Genomic DNA, 20,504 nt, shown 5'->3' on the forward strand with positions numbered 1-20,504 from the left:
TTCTAATTTTTTTTTTTTGTATAACTTAACAGCTCAGAGCAGTTATTAAACTAGCATAACTCAGTGTCTGAGAAAGACACCATCTCCTAGCTTTGGCCCATGTGCAAAGCAGCTTACCTTCAATCAGCTGAGACAGCTGTGTCCCAGTTACCAGGGTCTCGGTGACATCACTCTTTCGTGAGGCCTTTCGGTAGCGGATCTTGTAGCCGGTAATCTGCCCATTTTGTGTGGCTGGAGGAGGAGGCTGCCAGTGAATCATCATACTCTGGGAAAAGACAAGATTATAGGAACAAGACTGAATGTAACAAAAGCATGATCCTAACTGTTATATGCATAATTTTTCTGGCTTCAGTATGTTAAAGAGAAGGAAAATAAAGACATCGATGTGCTCAGAGTTTTACAAAGTTATTAATAATTGCTGAAAAATATTATTTTAATTTTAAAGAGCTCAATGATCAAATAGGGAGATTATAAATGTGGGCAGAAACCCTTGGGTCCCTGACCTCTTGGTGATTTTGCTAGAGTGAAGACATTGGGTAAAAGTCTTAGAAAAGTTTTCAGGAAGAGACAGATGGATTAGAAAGTAAATGATTGCTGGGTATAAAGGTTATTTTTTCCATCTCTACAGCTGAATTAAATAGTTTCTAACTAAAACTCTCCAAAAAGGTATCATTAATTGATACTGGTTGTTTCTTGAAGGGAAACGGATGTCCTGAAGTAATTTTTGGAAGGGCTGAATGTCTCAATTGTCTGTGCAGCCCAGAAGATGAGTGGAGGGCCCCCAAGAGGCACACGTGGCCCAAACTATGGAGTGTGTGGAGACTGGCTAGAAGGGATGGTTTGAGCACATGCAGCCAACCTGAAAGGGGTTTGCCTCTGATGCACACTGGGCTCATCTCACAGTACCGAGGGACTACTGTCAGTAGCTTGTTTATTTGTCTTATCTCCAAGTGCTGGACCATTCATATCTAGAATGTTATGATTTATGTAATAACAGCAATTTATTTGCTGAAAGCCTAAAGCATTTTTGGCACCAGAGAAAGACAATAAAGCTGAGTAGAATAAACTGGAGTTGTTTCTTAGCCTAGCTTTCCTGGCAAGTGTAGTATCTGTGTCACTTTACTTCTCTGTTGATTATGGTTGTTTTCAATTAAGTTCCAATTAGAGATTTCCTATTTTTAAAAGCAAGTAGATTATTATAACATTGGTGTTCATTTATTTTAACTGATTTCCACACGCTCTCCCTCTCAACAAGCCCATCTGAGGTTCAACGTATATACTAGTAGCAATGAAAAGGAGCATTATGATGTTTTACCTTTGAGTTTCTTACTTCTAACGACAGATTCTGAGGAGCAGCACTGGGAACTATAGGGCAAAAAAAAAAAAAAGGCAAAAAGTATATAAATATTTTTCAGTCACCCACACAGCACCCATCATATGATTGTTCTTGGCCAGATTTCACAGAAATACACATCTCACTGATTATGTTACCTGAAGGTCTAAATCCAGCTGCCAGTGCCATCGTGTTGACAGTTTTATGTAGATGAAGTGTGGCCATGTTTGATTCATTTTTAAAAATCATACACATTCACATGTATGAACCCATTCCAAAGTCAGATTGTACCTTTGGGAAGTCAGATACTTCCAAAGGTTCTAAATCTTTTAAGACCCTTCTTCCAGATACATTCTAATCCTTCAATATATTCTTTTGAATATTCTTGGTGACAGCATATTCAAGACTAATTGAATATGTTAAATCACTGAACTGGTAATATCATTATGGATCTTAATGAGAAATATATAAATCAGTGAGCCTGGCTTTCTTGTGGGGTTCCTAAAATGGTTTTGAAGGCAATTTTCAAGTAGAGCAAAGAGATATTTAAGCAATGACGGCTTACTAAAGCGAACCATCAGGCTTTCCAAGGTAACTATAAAGCAGAGAACACTGATTTAGATGTGAGAAGTTTGGGACTTTGGTTAAACAAAAAACTGCATAACTTTAGCTCCCCACGTATTAGAACATAAAGCAGAGGTCAAAGTTAATGGCTTCTACACCCTCCAGCAAGCCCTCCTCCAAAGTGACAATAGCAAGCAAGGAAACTTAAGTAGAGCTGGTAAGTTTCCTTTCCACTCACAAACCAATGACATTAGCCTTTCTCTCCTAACCCATCCATGGACATTTCTCTCCCCCTCCCCCCGCCACTTGATGACAAAGTATGTAACTAAGTGTCCACTGTGCTATAAGCTCCTAGAGGACAGAGACTGTCTTGTCCACTGTCAAATCTTACGCCTAGCACAGTGCACTAGGCCTCCACCCCAGAGTCGCAGGCAGACGGTCTGAAGTAGGACTCAGGTTCCTGTGTTCCAAAAAAAATTCCATCAATGATTCCAGGCTCCTCTCTGCCAAAAACCTCTGACTTAACTGCAGAGGCAACCAAAATAGTTGTTGCGGTCTTCACAATCATCGTCATTATCATTAAAGATTTGCTGAATGCTCACTATATGCCAGATCCTGCTAAATATATTTGCTTCCACACTTAATTCTCACAGAAATCTCACTCGATCCCACAATAATCCCAAAAGGAGGGAGTTTCTATGATTATCCTCATTTTATAGATGAGGAAACTATAGATGAAGTTCAGCGCAGTTAGGAAACCTGCCCAAGGTAATTGTCTCAGCTGGCATAGGAACCAAGATTTGTCTTACTCCAAAGTACTGCCCTGACCACATGCTATATGACTGGCACTACAGCAAAAAATCTGACTTATGTATAGCTTTAAAAGCCTGCGTTATTCTCCTCAAAAGCCTTGACCAACTGGCCTGCGTACACAGCTAACCAAACTATAGTCTGTATTTATTTATTTTTCCTAACTTCTTATCTTGAAAAATTTCAAGTCCACAAAAAAGCAGCAGGACTAGTACAATGAACACCACATATTCTTTTCCTAGATTCACCAATTGTTAATATTCTGCCACATTATGGTTTATTTCTCTCACTATGTATGTATACATGCACATATTTGTCTGTCTATATTGTTTCTGAATCTATATAGTTGCAGTCATCAGGAATACTTCGCTTCTGAAGAGTTCAAAATGCATCTCCTAAGAAGAACATCCTCTAATATAACCACAATACAATGACCACGTTCAGAAAATTTAATGTTCATCTAAAACTATTATATAGTATACCTAATAACATCTAATATTTAATATTAAATAACTGCACCAAGAGTAACCTTATAGCTATTTTCCTCCCCAGATCCAGTCAAAGATCATACACTGCATTTTGTTTAATGTCTCTTTAGTTTCCTTTAATCTAGATTCTAGAATGATTCCCCAACTTTTTTTTTCCTTTCAAGAGACTAGTATTTTTTTGTGACTGTAAAAAAACAGGCCAGTTTTTTTTTTTTGGCAGAAATTCCCTCAATTTGGATATGTCTGGTTGTTTCAACATGATCAGACTCAAGTTAAACATTTTTTGGCAGGGTACAATATAAATAAAGTTGAGTCTTTCTCAGCGCACTGCATCAGGAGGCATGTGCTGTCAGTCTCTTCCTTTAATGGTGAGAGTAAGTTTGACCATTTGCTTAAGGGAGTCACATTATACTTCTTAAAGCATGCATGTTTATACATAAGGGTTATATACATATACACACATTAAAAATGGTATTTTTACAACATATGAGATTTAGTTGAGTTTTGTGAAATAATACAAACCCTTACTAAGTGCATGGACTCTGATAATTTCTTTTCCATTCTAAAAAGTATTTTAAAATTATGTTGGTCTTGGCCTACTCAATCTCTTTGGCAAGTTGTCCTATGAAAAACACTCTCTAGGTCATGGATACGTGTATATAACTCAGCTTAAAAATTCAGTCAGGGTGAGAAATGAAATGGTCACAAAACATTGAGGAATTAAAATCTATCTGGCATGCAAATATGACTGCTAAGTAGAGCAGAACTAGCCCTGGAATGGTCTGTGCTATGAACAAACAGTAATATTTACTTATACAAAAGCCTTGGCTAAAAATAAAAACAATGAATGTCTATTCAGTACCACACACTATATGTTCTATGCTCTCTCACTGAATCCTTACAGCAACTCTATGAAGTTAGCATTGCCTACATTTTTCACATAAGGGAACATACTCAAAAATGTTAAGTGATTTCGCCAATGTCTTACTACCAGAAAGTGGTAGAACTGGGATTTGAACCAAATCTTGACATCAAAGCTCATGATCTTTCTTCTATGCCACTAGGGGCACCAACCATGGTATTTTGCTCCAAAGAAAGACAGACTTACCATCTGACAATGTTCTAACAGCAATATCTTGTGTGGAGACTCCAGGACCATGTTTATTGTAGGCCACCACTCGGAAACTATACTCTGTATATTTTTTTAACCCGTTAATGATGTAGAAGTGACTTCCAACATCAACATCCTTGAGTAAAACAAAACAATTTATACATATACAACTCAAGCCAAAATAAAAGCTGCAAAATAAAGAATTAACTATGCAAATTCTATATCCTGCATGATACAGATATTTTCTCCTTTTACAGAAAGTTTTTTAACAGTCAAAGCAGATTAATCATGAACAGTGGCAATTTGCTTCAGAAATATTGTTTAATGTTTTGTGACCCTTGCTGGTAAAAACTATAGAATAAACCTTGGAACACAGAAGTAGAATCTGTCCATGTTTCATTTCCCATATATCTTTTTTCCTCAGATTTCTAGTCAAGTATCTATTGAGTTTTGGAAATATATTTTAACTCTGCTATTCCAATCAATGGATTAACAAATGGTTTCATTTTATACCTGTTCTTTATCAGTCCCTTTTTCCATGTAGTACAATTTGTAATTCTGAATTTCCCCATTGCCAGACAATGGTGTTTCCCAAGTGACAGTGATGGAAGTAGGTGAACTTGCATATGCTCGGATGTTAGGTGCTGGGCCAGGGAGCTGAACTGGAAAGAAAATTTTAAGGCAGCAAGATGTAAATGAAATTCACCGTACTCCTCAATAACCATTCTCAGAAATATTGTCATATTGGCCATGTTTAAAAAACAATAAAATTAAGAAAACAATTGATTTTGACTGATGTAGTTTTAGGATACTATATAATTAATTTCCCTCTATATGACTAAAATTAAAACCACAAATCATCTGTGAAGTTATCTCAACTTTATTCAAAACAAGAAGAAAATGAGTACTGTGGATCTCTTCTTGTGGTTTATAAAATTCTAGTTTTGCAGTTGGACTATGTAGCACAAAAAGCAACCACCACAAAGACAGCCTTCTTTTGCCAGGCACTGTAGCAGGCACTGGGGATAAGGTAATGGACAGAGCACCTACCCACAAAGAGCTTCCAGTTTACTAACTAAGGCAGACTCGTAAATAGTTACAAACTATTTCTAACAGGAAATAGTTTGTCCTAACAGGAAAGGTTGTAACTAAAACAGAGAACATTCAATTCTTCTTTGGGAGGGGTGAGAAGGAAGGGAAGGATTGGTTAAGATTTCTTGGAGTCAAGAAGAATAAATAGGACTTTGCTCAGCTACCAAGAGAAATATTATTCTAATCAATGGAGCATACATTACAAGACACAGTATTGTATGGTTAAGCTTAGTTGAAACAGAGAATAGATGTGGGAGAAATAATGTTGAAATGGATGACAGGTGTCAGATAATGAACAGCCTTTAGTGTCTTGTTATGGAGTTTGGCTGTTCTCTAGTAGATGTCAGGTAATTACTGAAAAATTATAAGCAAAAGCGTCAATATGATCAGATCCGTGTTTAGGATGGATAAATGAACAAATTCATGGAAGAAAAACAATAAGGGGACCAGACCAGATAAAGGAATGATAATTTTTAAAATTAGCTACCCTTTATTGAATGTTTATAATCAGTCAAACATTCAGTGCTTTACATGAATTTTCTTATTTTAATCTTTTTGCTAATCCAAATGAGACGGATGCTATTATCATCCCCATTAAAGATGGGGAAGCTGAGGTTGAGAGGTTAGGAACCTTTCCCGAGTAAAGAGAAAGTTAGTGAGTATGGAGCCAGGAGTTGAGTGATTTCTAAAGAAGGCTGTAAGGAGATTATTACAACCACCTCAGTAGGATGCATGTGATTGGATGGCTAGATGATCATCCCACTAACTCCCACAATGGCTCATACTTTTAACTTAAATTCTTTTTGTCTGACTGACAAGTTCCAGTCCCAATTTATACACAAATGCTGGGGAGCTGCCTATGCCTACACTTTGGTAGACACTCTATATATGAAAACAATTTTTTTGGAACTGCTGTTTCTATAATAGACATCCAATAGACTTAAGAGCTGGAAGTGGGAAAAAAAAAAACAAAAATCAAAACAACAAAATGTAAAATAAACTGGCTTTCTTAAATAATAGTGCCACAGCTTAAGATTAGTTTTGCTACCAAAGTAGAGAAACCTGAATATGGTTACTCTGATAGTTACTGCTTTATTTAGTCATGAATTATTTTATTCATTTAATGTCAAGAACATATTTTGTGCAGTGTGACACGTGGGATTTGTCACACTTCTGCTGCTACGAAAAGCTTTCCTTTAGCTCATTAAAGGGGAAGTAAAACAAAACAGTCCCCAAATTCCCTTTAAATCACTTTTAATATATCCACTGGCTAAGTGTAGGCAAATATGATCCTAATAGAGGAGCTAATGAATTCCTTCATTTCAGCTATACAGTGGCATAACAAATGGATAAAATTTTGAGTTGGTTTTTGAAGCTAAGTATGTAAAATATTTTCAAGGGTTGATTCCAATACTTACACCTCCCTCACACAAGCTGAATACCTCCAGATGAAATGCAAATCTCTCTCCACTAATTCCTCTTTTGCCATAAGACTTCTCTCTCTCCATCCCTAAAATACCCTCACCAGAACTACTTTCTTTTAACCAAATTCTTTGAACAAATGATCGTGCTGCCTACCTTCCTTGTGATGACAGCACTTGTTAACACTATTACAATGTCTATTTCCTTGTCTCTCTGGTACCAGACTGTAAATTCCTTGCGGACAGGAATCAAGTCTTAATCACCTTCACATCCTGACTCCCTGGCACAGTAACTGGCACATGGGAGGCACTCAATAAATTAAATCTTCCTTACATCTTTCCTTTCCTCTAGAGTTGACAAGGACCCTCCTAGTCCAGTGGGGTTCTCAACAATTTGATTCACAAGCTCTGAAATGATAGTGAAAGCTATAGGCTTTCTCCCAAGAAAAATGTGAATATGCAAAGACACACAAACATTTTCATGCATTTTTAGAAGGTTCATAGACTACAGGTTAAAATTTTAGCACTGTATCAAATCCAGTGGACATTTCCTTCATTCTCATCATGACTCACCTTGCATGTACAGTTTTATACTGTTTCTGGGATTTCGGTCATGCAGCTTCTTTTTCCAAGAATACTCTAAATCAAATGCTTCAAGGTCAACCTCATTATGGAAGGCTAAAACTAAGAGACCTTCATTCAGATCCAACTATAGGTGGAGCTGACAGACAGGGGGAAAACTTACCCTCAGGCTGTGTTTCAACTCGTAGTGGAGGTGAGCTCTCCCCAGAGCCGTGCTTATTATGAGCCGTAACTCTAAAGATGTACACTGTCGCTGGCATTAGGTTTTGAATGGTTACCTGCATTTCTCCTGGGCGACTGGTATTCTCAATACGTTCCCTTTGGACAATAAAGAATTTAAAAAGAAATAGCATCGATTAGGAATATTTCTAGAGTACACAGTTTCATTTTCCTTGCAATGCCTATACATACCACTCTACATCAAAATGTAATAACTTGAGATCAAATAAACTCTCAATTCTCAAAAAAAGAGAGAAACTTCTGAAGAGTGGAGAGTAGGATACAGAGATTGGCAAATGGCAAGGTCATACATGTCTGAAAACTCACAGATGTTCTTGCTTAAACACTGGCATTTTTGATCATAATCAGACACAGAAGACACAGAGTGGGCTCTTCCCAGTGCCATTCAAATGGGGCAGGTGGTCATCACTTCTTTGGGCTTGAGGAATCACTGAGTTTTAAGAGGTGATTCTCAGGGAAGTCAACAGAAGGATTTATAGGTATAACCCAATTTTCACAGAAAATATCAAGGAATGCCATGTGTATTTTAGATAATAAACTTTTAATAAAAAGAAAGCCAGAAGTTACTGCTTTTAAAATTTGAAACAAAAACATTAAACACTTATGTGAATCCTGAATGTAACCCAAGCTATAAAATAAGCTTATCAAGTCAATTATTTTATAATTTTATTTCTTAAAAATAATATTCCTTCTGATTTTCAAACTGATTTGAAATGTTTGAAAAATCTTATCATAAATAGTACAATTGAATTTAACGGCCTAGTGTTCTAAGGAGATGTAAACACCAGTTATCAAGATGCTTTAAAAAACGGCGTCTTCCAGGCTCTATCTTGAGGGTCTGTATGTCCAGAATTATGCTCAGTTTACTGTACTATGACAGGGAAAAAACAACAAAAACAAACAAAAACAAAAACAAAAAAGAGTATATTACATGATAGTTTTAACAAATATTGTGAAGAAATTTATTTGTTCTCAGACAACAGCTGGCTTTTAAGAATTACCAATTATGGGAGAAAAGACCCATTTCTATCTTGAGAAAGTAATAAAGGAAGCTAAAACCAGTCTATAGAAGAAATTATCCTAAATTAGCTAATCCATTGAATTAATATTCTTACTTTAAAATATTGGTAATTTTTCCTGAAACCACTGATTAAAATTTGTTTAGGTCTATATGATCAAATGCCAATGTGTCTGATTATATGTCAACACTGGCATTTGAAAGATTTTAAAGTTTTAAAAATAGCTTTCTATAGTTCCTTAAGCTACCTTATTTTAATTAAAAATAAAAATACTACCAGACATCATATTTATAGAGATTGTTTCTTATAATCAACTAGGTCAACTGGAAAAAGAGTACCATGTTAACAAAAATTGCCTGGAGATATCTGAAATATCTATTTTCTTTTGGCTAAACTTTCAAATCACAGAGCCTTGAAACAAGGAAGATATTAAAGATTTTTTATACTTTAAGGTTTCTGACCCTTGTATCTGGTATGGTCACAAATGATCTCTGTCTAAAAGGAAGTACTGAATTATACATTTCACAAAACTAAAAGCTCCATGAGAGAGCACAGATAAGCTCTATTTTACCTAACCTGTACCTAAAACTTTCAACATGTTTTAGAAAGATAATGGGAGAGGGTGTGTTTTACTTTAAGTGAAGTGAAAGACTGTTTCATTCATGTCAGAATACTTATCCAGGTAAGCAGGATCACAAATGTGTACTGAATGAATGAATGAATGAATGAATGAAAATTTGCCTGCTTCTGATGAGCAAATCTAGCATGGGGATGATATCTTGTATATCTTCTATCTGCTCATATATGAAAGGAATAAGAAGGGAGAACTGAGTGAAGAGAACTAAAACCTGAAACAAATTTCTATATAAGCATTACCATAAAAAATTAGTCATAGACATGATTCCGTAAGAGGTAGTACCCAGCACTTGTAAAGGATTCTGAGACTAGATTGGTCTGGGGTCCTAGAACCGAGTTTCTGTCCAGGAAAAAAAACCTTAGCTTCAAGGTATGGGTGAGTTATGAGAATTCTCATAAATGTGAGGGGTTACAGTGGGCCTAGGTTAGACTATGTTAGCTAACAGTCAAATGAGAAAGAAAAAGGTATAGTTTATATTAAGACAGTGCTGGGCTAGAAGTGAGGAGATCCAATTCTAGTACTGCCAATACTACTAGCTTGCTATGGGATAGTGGGCAAGTCATTAACCCTTTCAGGGCCTGTTTCCTCACAGGTTAAATGAAAGGAAAAGACCAGGGATGTCAAACTTTTTCTTAAAGGGCCAGATAGTATATGCAGGCCAAGAGGCAAAATGGAGGATATTATGTAGTTACTTACCATTTCAAATGTAACCATTAAAAAATGTAAGAACTATTCTTAACTCTTGGGTCATACAAATAACATGCAGCTGCTTTGATTTGGCCCATGGACCCACAGTTTGCAGACTGCAGGTCTAGACTAACATCTCTAAGGCTTCATTCAGTTCCAACATGCAATCTCTGGAAAAGCTTACTTTACTCTCCCTTTAGTGGTTAATATCAGACAACTACTATTGTTTTAACAAAGACTTTTTTTTTTTTTTTTTAATAAAAGAGTGAAAATTTCATAGAGGCAGAGGAAGGACTCTGGAATCTCGAGCAACCCAGGTGTATAGAATTATATCTCACAACCAAGGCACATAGTGCCACCTGGTGTTTTAATTTTCAAATGCAGGAAGTGTTTGTGTGTGTTGCAGTTAGTGCTGTACAGTGCACTTAGTGGCATGCATTCTCACATTTAATTCTTATTGTAAGTCTGTGAAGTAAATTTATTACCCTCAGTTTTTAAATGAGAAAATTTAAGTTTAGAAAGTTAAGGTAAACTTTTGTTTATAAAACAAATAGGCAGGTTGTAGCATTTTGATTTACCGTGTTTTTTTGCCTCTATTCAGAAATCACTAACTTAAAATAATGGAGTGGAAAAAAATATTACAGATGCCAAGAATCTTTCTTTAAAATTATTTCCCAGATTTATCCCACCCACTCTAAGTCATGGCTTTCATCTTCATCTGGACCATCACCCTATATATAATATATATGCCTACATTAACATAACTACTACCTAATTTGTCTACCTGACTTCATTTCTTCTCCTCTCTAATCTTATTTAATGTTCCTAAAGTACTGCTAATACAAGCTGTTTTAAAAAAAAATCAGTGTACTCCTGCCTAACTGTCTAAAATGGCCTCTTCTTGCTTATCTGATTGTCTCCAATTTTTTTCCCAGCATTCCAACATTTGCCTCCAAACTTCCACATTATTCTAATCTCTCACTAAATCCTACCAAAAACTCTAGGCCAGTTAGGTTAGCTTCTGAACCATCCTATCCTTCACATACCAGGCACACAGATTATACTGGACCTCTACCTTACATCTCATCTTCCTTTTCACGTACTTGTCTTGTCCCCCTGTTCATGCTAATTTAACTTTTATATTTCTCTCAATTCCAACCTAATTTATTAATCATCCCTGCTTATTCCAACCCACGATCCATTAACTAAAAATTTAAAACATGATACATTCTCTTTAAAAAAAAAAAAGTCCCAGTTCTTCTTCTTCCTCAATACTTGTCCTCTCCTGAGACCTAAGTGTGCCATGTGTTAACATGCATCTTACCAGACTTCCGCATGGCAGGGTTTCTCAACCTCAGCACTGAGATGCTGGTCTGGATAATTCTTTGTTGTGGGGGCTGTCCTGTATACTGCAGGATGTTTAGCAGCATCTCTGGCCCCTACCACTAAATGCCAGTAGCACACACACTACTCCCTCCAGTTGTGACAATCAATGCCTCCAGACATTGTCAAATGTCCCCTGAGGGGCAATGAGCTTTGCATTTACAAACATATCAAAATACATAGACCTAAATCATTTTAAAATTTATGCACTGTATTCCATATAGACACACACACATTACATACCCATTCTTCTATCAATGGACCTTGACATTGTTTTCTTTTTCTGTTGTTCTTACAAACAATGCTACAATAAACATTTTTGTATGAACCCCTGAGCTTATATCTGTATATCTTTAGAACTGATACGTAGAAGTGTAATTGTTGTATCAAAGGGTATGTGCATTAAAAAGATGAACAAATACTGCCAAATCACTTCCCTCAAAGGGTATTCTAATTTATACTGTCACCAATAGCCCAGAGTGGATTTCTTCCCAGCCCTTAAACAAACTTACACTGGATATTATCTATATAAAACTGGATATTATCTAAAGTATTTTATTAAATGGAATTTTACATTGTTATAAAATAAACTTTGTCAATCTTTCCTGTTATGGCTTCGGGATTTTCTGTCTACTTTTAAGAGGCCTTTCTCATACATCAAGTGATAAAAATAGTTTCTAAATTTTCTTCTAAAATATTTATAGGTTTTAAAAAATGTTTATCTTAATCCATCCATAATTTGTTGTTGAACATGGCATAGGATAAAGACATAACTTCTATTTTTCCCACCAAATGGGTGATCAATTATGCCAACATGATTTATTGAATAATCCATTATTTCTAACTGACTGAAATTAATTGTTCATTTAACTAGCATGTTTGAGTGCTAATATATTCCAGGCTCTGTTCCAGAGGCCGGTGATACTCTATTGAATAAGATAGACAGAACAAATAAGTTAACAAAAGGGAAAATTTCAGAGAGTGATCAGGGCCCTGAAAAAACAAAAACAAAAACAAGACAAGGTGTTGTGACAGCAGTGGTGTGCTGGTAAACATTTAGCCACCAGCTCAGGTTTGCAACATTCGTCCATGTCGATACTCCCACCATGGCCAATTTCAAGCTACCAAATGATGCATCAGGTCTGCAAAACTTCATGAAAATTTAACAATTGGCCCTTCTAGCAAATCACTGTGTGATAGTGACTGAGGGAACGAAGTGTGAGTGGGTATTCAAGGAAGCCCTGAGGAGGTATCATTCTAAGAATGAAACAGAAGAAGGCAGATATACGAATTTAGGAAAGAAAAGCATTTCTGGTAGAAGGAATAAGGGCAAGGCCTTGAAGGAGAAATAAGGTTGTTGTGCTGAGGAATTATGAAATGCCTTCTTTCTTCTGTGAACTCCTATGAGATCTGCAATAAGATTTCAAAGTCTTTTTGGGACATTTTAACATCAATACCAAAACTTTGTTGAAGTGTTCTGTTGGTGCTGTTTGGTTGTTATGCTTTGCCTTTTTAGGTACAGAACTGTTTCCTTATCTTTGTAAAATCTAGTTGCTCTATCTATCCGACTCACATTATATCTCTTAAGAGTATTAAAATTAAGCAGTTCTGCCTGGATTGTTGTTCCTTATTTGCTGAACCTGCCAGGCTGGTATTAAATACAATATACATCAAATGCAAGCATCCCTGTAGAAATACAGTTTTTATTTAATGTGTTAGGGCCCTAGCCAAAGCATTCTTCCTTTGGTGTGAAGTAAGAGCACAAGTAAGAGCATAATCTACTTCCCACTGAGCCCCACACACTCAACAATGTTAAGGACAAATGGTTAGCACATGGTATGGTTACTCTCAAACAGTTTATAATCTGGTTGAGAAAACAACACATAGACACACAAAATAGTCAAAGAATAACAATTTACAGAGTATAAGCTCATGTACTATTATAACTCAGTACCAATATTAGTGGTATAAATACATATACAAGAAAAATGCAGAAAAAGGTGGGGAAAGCTTTATGAGGGCTTCGTGAGGCTTAGCCTGGGTCAAGAAGTATTAAATAAATTTAGATAAAGGGATGAACATGTCAGCTGGGAAAGGAGAAGGGGAGAGTGACTGAAGAGAACAGCATGGGGGAAAAAAAAAGCTATGGTGTTAGGAATCAGATGGGCTTCAAGAGAAAGTGAGTTTAGGGAATAGAGGAAAATAAGGTTGAATAGATAAAGCCAGAATGTGGAGTAAAATAGCCTGGATTTCCTCCCAGAAGCAAAAGAGAAGCAATGTGAGTTCCTGAAAGAGGTGGAGATGGAGAAGAATCTAATGAAAATGTTGTTTTAGGAAGATTAGTCACTCACTACTCTTGTGTTATCAAGGAGTCCAGCTGAAGCTCAGCAGCCCACAGCCATATAAGGATGCAAACAAATATTCATATATATTTAATTTAGTAAATTAATAGTCTACCTAGATCTCTAGAATATGAAAGTTCTAAGTAAGCCACATCTTGCAGGCTGTGTTGACTGAATCTTATGGAAAAAGAAAAAAGAAAAAAAAAAATGTTGGCCCTGGTTACATTTTAATCCTTCCATCTACATTGCTCTTACCCTTTGTTTTGCTCCTCCTTGCCATCTACCCTCTCCCCATCTCCCCAAGACATCCCAGAAAGGCAAGAAAGAAAACCAAGACGTATGAGTCTGTGATTTTAATTTTTTAATGACCTAAAATTAGGGAAGGTGTATCTCAAGTTACTGATCGTATTTTCTGGACTGAAACTTGGTACAGATCCTGTGCAACAAAGAGCCAGGGTGAGCACGACTGGGCTAGGCTGCACGGACTCCAGATACACAGGTACTTACCTAGCAACCCCTTCCTTGGTGTAGAACACAGAGTAGGTAAGGTTGTCTCCCTGAGGATCGGATGCAGGTGTCCGCCATGTCAATTTGATGAAGCGAGTGGAGACCAGGGAAGCCACGACATCCCGAGGAGCTGAAGGCAGTGGTCCCGTTGTGGCTGGTGCTAGATGGTCAGTAGTGGCACTGGTCAGTGAAGTGGGAGGTAATGTTGGGATGGCAACATCTTGTCATGTGCAAACATTGGGGAATATGAAGGGCAAACCACGACGGTTTTTAAAAAGAGAACAGAAAAAACAAAAACAAAAAAGAAATAAACAAAACCACGATGGGAAATAAAATAAAATGAATGAACATTAAAAAGGCCATTAAACTGAAGGCTAACATGCAGGCCAGGGACAACTACTGAAAACTAATGGGCATTATTCAAGACACATCACTGTAGAGCAGACTTTCTGGTCACTGTAATGGTAGTGGGCAAAGGATACAGAAGGTGACAGCTGAGAATAAAACATCTCACAAGGGATACAGCTGTGCCCAAGAAATTTTCTTAATCCTAAAAGCAGCATGCAACATCTGTCAAACTCGGCACTGAAATCTTGTAAATGAAAAGACCTCAATATCTTCTTTTACTTTATCAAAATACGGAATAGTGTGTGCAATCTGGATGAGCTTAGTTACATCTGACATAGGACCAAGGTTACTGTGATGCACTGCAGGGCCATAAGTATCTGCAGTTCCACAGTGAAACTTAGCAGAGCTGAAAGAGTCACATCTTCAACTTCACTCTAATATTAAACACTGCTCTCTGTATTTGGCAATACCCAGAGAAGGTTGTCAACTTTCCTCACTTCATTTGGTTACCCTTCATTTGCTAACCTTATTAATTCATTTAAGACAGTATAAAATCCTGAATCTAAAATTCAAAAACCACAAAAATACAGTATTTAGCTAGCTTATCTGTTTGTTATTATCCTTACTGCAACATGTATTAAAATGGCTTGCAGACCTCAGGAACTGAATGGGATAGATGAAGCAGCATCAAGTGAAGCTCTGCTAATCAAAGTCTCTGTATTTACACCTAATCATGTGTAGTCTTATTACCTCCTAAAGCAGCACATTCTATTGTTGGATGACTCTAATTTTGGAAATTTAGAGCCTAAAATTGAGTCTAAAATCTCCCTCATTCTGTGACCACAAAGTGCAGGTTTAATCTCACATTTTTTAACTAAACGGGTTCATTAGAATAGCAGTATAGTAACTTTCATAAGGAAATTAGTAGGAGAGAGGCAGAGAGGGAAACTGGAAAATTCTGGACGGAGTTCTAAATAAGGGAGGTGGGGGAAACAACCTTCTGAAAATGTCTGTGGTCTGCAAGAGTCTTGAAGTGAGGCAGTCTAAATAAATAAGTCAGACAAAATAAATTCTCTAGGAGAAGGGACAGAAACGTGCCAACCTAGAGTCTCTAGATAAGTGGGAGGGAGGAAGAGTGATCCAACTACTGTTTACTGAGCACTTTCTATGTGATATTTTGGCTCTTTCTTGGACTAATTCAATCCTTACAACTCTACAAATTAGGTGTTATCCCTGTATCTTTAGCTTATCTAGAGACCCACATTTACAAGAGCTAAATCACTTGCCCAAGGTCACAGAGGGTAAGTAGTGGAGTGTTACAACCAACCTTATCTTCTAGTCTTAGAGACTCCTGGATTTAGCCAACAGGAGGCTAGAAACTTCCATTCTATTCCTGGTTGCGTCACCTTGGACAAATCGTTTATTCTCTCTCCCTCTCTATCTCTTCTCTTTCCCTCGGTGCAAAGTGCTTTTAAGTGCTATCAGAATGTAAGATTATAATGTTATAGTTCAGATATAAGCACAAACTTCACTGAAACAAGTGTCAATATTATAAGAAAGTTAAGTTTGAATGGCCTATATGAGGCCGCATTCTGTCCCTTATGCTTCAACAGATGTGCCATCTCAAGAATCAATACTTTTCACTGGAGTATTTTCACATTTATTGTGTCAATTTATTCACATAACAACTTGAAGAGGTAAGGTGGGGCTGACAGGATTAGATGCTGGGTGAAGGCTGGGAAGGAGTGAAGGACTTTCTGGCTTGGGAGACTGCGTGGTTGGTGTCATCACTAACAGAGAAAGGAAATATAAAAGGGGAAGATGCTGAATTTGGTTCTGAATATGAATGTCTCCAACATCCATACGAGAAATATGTAAGAATCAGTTGGGAATATGGATCTCTGATTACTGTAAAATTAAAAGTCCCTAAAAACCTTTACAAGGAAATGGTTTAAAGAGTAGACTAAAGAGTCTTGCTTCTTGCTGCTTCATTTCGCACTTGTCCAGAAACACACTAATCCACTTCTAGGTCTGACCCTACTCACCAAACTAAGTTTTCTCCAATTATCTACTGTCTGCAGAGAAGAGGAAATTTGTTCTGTGAGAATCAGCACAGCATTCTGGAAAGAGCCCAGGAGTTAGACTACAAATACCTATGACTCTGATGCTTCCTTAGTAATATGAGCGTGGACAAGTTACCCGGCCTTTTTGATATGTTTCTTTATCTGTAAATTAGAAATAATAATGTTCTCTATGTCCTATGCTGATATGAACTAGATAAATATAAAATAAGAAAAATGCATGAAGAAACATTATGTATGTGTTAGTCATTAGGTGATGGGGATAATGGGGGGTATCTGAAAGAATCACTCAGATAGGGAAAACCTAATTACTCTCCTGAACTTCCAAAGCACACATCTATAATTCTTTACTGGCATCCAGCACTTCTACTTATATTACTTATGTTCATGATGTACCACTTATACTAAACTATAAGCTCTTTATAGACAAAAATCTGTATCTGATTCATCTTAGAATCACTCACTATTGCTCTATGCACTTTAGATAATCAATAAATGCATACTTATTAACAAATGGAAGAAAATTCAGGGAGAATGTTAGTACAATGCAAACCAACATTTCCAGACTATCATTACATGGGCAATATTTTAATCTTTTTAGCTGATACAAAAGAGTATATAGGGAGCCACTTTCTTTCTTTCTTTTCATTGGCTCCCACCTGCTTTCTTCCTCTAATAAACGTTCAATTCTCTATTTAAACCATGACTTGCTGCATTGTGTGGATCCCTGAATGACTCCAACCTAAAATCTGGTGCCGAAAACCCAGGACGGAGGTTCAACTGAGGCTTGAGTCTCCGGCCCCTTAGGGGGCAATGGGACAGCCTCTCAGTCAATCCTGTTTGGAGAACTGACTGAGATTTGAGTTTCCCCGCCCCTCGGGGCAACAGGGCAGCCTTCCAGTCGACTTCATTCCCTGAACTACAGCCATTCAGGTTTCCATGCGTTCAGCGGCTTGAATCCATCAACTCAGACCACCTTGAAGTGACGCTGGTTCACCCTCACGGCTCTCAAATACCTACAACTAATTCGGCCCTAGGTAAGTGACATCTTTCTGCCCAGATCCTCCCCTTGAGAGTTTTCTTTGGTGTCCCATGGACACCCTGGCCTGCCCCAGTGCGGCACCTCAGCCTGCTTTAACATGGTGCCCGGCTTCATAAGCCTAGGAAAACCTGAGCACTCAGTCAAAACTCTCCAATGCTCTGGGAGTGTCTTTCCCCGTGGCAGCAGTCAAAGTAACTCAGGGCACGCCCTGGGTGAAAGACTGCACGCAATTTCCTGACCCCCAACGACAAACCGGAGACGCCTGCTTTGTTGCTGCGATGGGTCGTGTGGATCTGGGCCGTTAAGTCTCACTTGAGCAACGTTTTCGGGGCCTCTGTAAGCCTCCAAAGAAGCAGGGGGGCCATGAGCCTCTCACGGGTGATCTCCGTAAGCCTCCCACGAGCATAGCCCCAATTCGTGTTAGCTTCATTCAGGGAGACCGTAAGCCTCTAAAGGAGCAGGGGACTGTGCGTCTCTCACGGGCCATCTCTGTAAGCCTTTAGCGAGTAAAGTTCCCTAACAAGCTACAAACCTCTTAAATTTCTTAAATAATCATAGGTAATAACCAGTCACTTTTAAGTGACTTCGAAACTGCATTTCCTCCTAAATCTACTCCCCTCGGATGTTTACTCCGCAATCTCAATAAACTTCAATTAAAAGGGGAAGTAGAACCAATACAATTTGGCCGTAATATCCTTTAGAGCAACAAAAACATTAGACAGAAAATGGCACTTTCAATTGGCAAATTCTTGCTAAACTTAATAATTTTATTCGGCACAATGACAAGTGGTCTTAAGCTCCCTATTCTCAAACTTTCTAAACTCCTCAGTCCTGGCTATCTTTGTGCCAATCTGTCGCCTCCTACCAAATCTTCCTCCTTCACAAAAAAACCTTCTAAGTCTTCTGCTTTCCTCTCTACAAAAGTTAACCCTGAAAAGCCTTTAAGCAGCTTCTGCTTCTTTAACCCTGCAAACCATCCCCCTCGTAACTATACTCCCTCTCCCGATTCCTCTCTAACCCCTTCTGCTCCCCTTCCCTAGCCCTTAACCCCTTCTGCTTCCCTCCCCGCATCCTTAACTCCTTCCCCTCCCTTCTTGTCCCTTCGCCACCGCCTCCTCCTCACCTCACCCCGCCTGCACGCAGTCTGCTCACCATCCGTGCGCCCCTCCCCCCATCTCCCACTCCAGCCCGCCTCTCCTGGGCAGGGGGGTGCAGTGCAAGCCTGGAGGGCACATGCCTGGCGCAACCGGAGGATGGATGGATGAGGCGAGAACTCCTCACATTATTGTCTCCTGCTATTTTACTATCAACCAGGCCATTCTCTTCCTGCTTCTCCTACCCTATTTTCATCATGGCAATTGTATGTTGTAAAATGTTTGCTTAAAAACAATTTCAAAAATCACTTTAGTAACTTTTAATATAAAATATGTTAAAAGAAATTTGCTTTTATTAAATAATAATAATAATAATAATACTGTTTCAAACCTGATAACTTTTAACGTTTTGCTTTCTAAAGGTTAAGCCCTAAAGAATATCTTTTTATTCCCAACAGTTGCAAGGAATTTGTTCATTCACCTTGAAAGAAAAAATGAAGTGCTAAAAATAATTAAATTTACGTAATATGGTATAAGTTGCAGAAAATGTTTAAACAATGTTATAAAAATTAAAAACTTCTAACCTTCTTTTAGTTACTGATGTGCATGACATCAAACAACAATATACCACTGCTAGCTATAATTTTAGTTATTTTTAAAGTGTTATCTCAGAAAAACAGCCAAATTTCCTTGAAAGTTACATTGTTTTACTCTATTGCTTTTCTAAAAGTGCTTGCAGTTAGCTACAAGTCAAAGCTTCATCTTCAACAACAAAGAAAAGCTTTTAAAAAAAAGCAGCAAGGTCAATCGCAGCCATGACTCACCAGCAAAATTCCAAAAACATGCTCCTGTTGCACCAAAACTTCGAGAATTTGCTCCTGCAGCAGCAAAAGCATCACTACCAGCTGGTTCCAACAGAAGATATCCAAACATCAATCTAATAATGCTAAAACTTAGTTCAAAGCAACACTTCCCCAACTCCGTCCACACCCAGCCAGAAGTAGCTAAGAGAAGAGTGTGACGCCCCTATTCCCTACAAAGGTTGCTTCGAGCTAAGTTAAAGCGTTAACCCAAAATTCAACCCAAACCTGTACAAATTTTTTATGAAAAATAAAAGGCAGGAGGGCGGGGCAGGATGGCGGACTGGTGAGCTGTATTTTTTAGTTACTCCTCCAGGAAAGTAGGTAGAAAGCCAGGAACTGCGTGGACTGGACACCACAGAGCAATCTGACTTTGGGCATACTTCATACAACACTCATGAAAATGTGAAACTGCTGAGATCAGCGAAATCTGTAAGGTTTTGCTGCCAGGGGACCCGCGCCCCTCCCTGCCAGGCTCAGTCCCATGGGAGGAGGGGCTGTCAGCTCCAGGAAGGAGAAGGGAGAACTGCAGTGGCAGCCCTTATCGGAAACTCATTCTACTGATCCAAACTCCAACCATAGATAGACTGAGACCAGACACCAGAGAATCTGAGAGCAGCCAGCCCAGCAGAGAGGAGACAGACATAGAAAAAAACAGTACGAAAAACTCCAAAATAAAAGCGGAGGATTTTTGGAGTTCTGGTGAACATAGAAAGGGGAAGGGCAGAGCTCAGGCCCTCAGGCTCATATGCAAATCCCCAAGAAAAGCTGATCTCTCTGCCCTGTGGAACTTTCCTTAATGGCCCTAATTGCTTTGTCTCTTAGCATTTCAATAACCCATTAGATCTGTGAGGAGGGACCTT

The 20,504-nt window shown here is 38.1% G+C and overlaps 1 protein-coding gene across 8 annotated transcripts in view; it reads right to left on the reverse strand.

Moving 5' to 3' along the window:
• The window catches only part of NEO1 (neogenin 1), a 276,268-nt gene that overhangs the window by 49,713 nt on the left and 206,051 nt on the right, over positions 1 to 20,504 (reverse strand). For 5 of the 8 annotated variants that reach the window (XM_037833483.1, XM_037833487.1, XM_037833481.1 and 2 more), the window contains exons 9-14: positions 14,217 to 14,436; positions 7,565 to 7,719; positions 4,820 to 4,968; positions 4,304 to 4,442; positions 1,316 to 1,365; positions 118 to 265 (exon numbers count right to left, since the gene is read on the reverse strand). In XM_037833483.1, coding sequence (XP_037689411.1) covers positions 118 to 265; positions 1,316 to 1,365; positions 4,304 to 4,442; positions 4,820 to 4,968; positions 7,565 to 7,719; positions 14,217 to 14,436 — 861 coding nt within the window. The remainder of the gene's footprint in view (positions 1 to 117; positions 266 to 1,315; positions 1,366 to 4,303; positions 4,443 to 4,819; positions 4,969 to 7,564; positions 7,720 to 14,216; positions 14,437 to 20,504) is intronic. The other 3 variants (XM_037833488.1, XM_037833484.1, XM_037833486.1) reach the window with 1 other exon arrangement.

This window comes from Choloepus didactylus, chromosome 4 (assembly GCF_015220235.1).
Source record: "Choloepus didactylus isolate mChoDid1 chromosome 4, mChoDid1.pri, whole genome shotgun sequence".
Classification (NCBI taxonomy): Eukaryota; Metazoa; Chordata; class Mammalia; order Pilosa; family Megalonychidae; genus Choloepus; species Choloepus didactylus.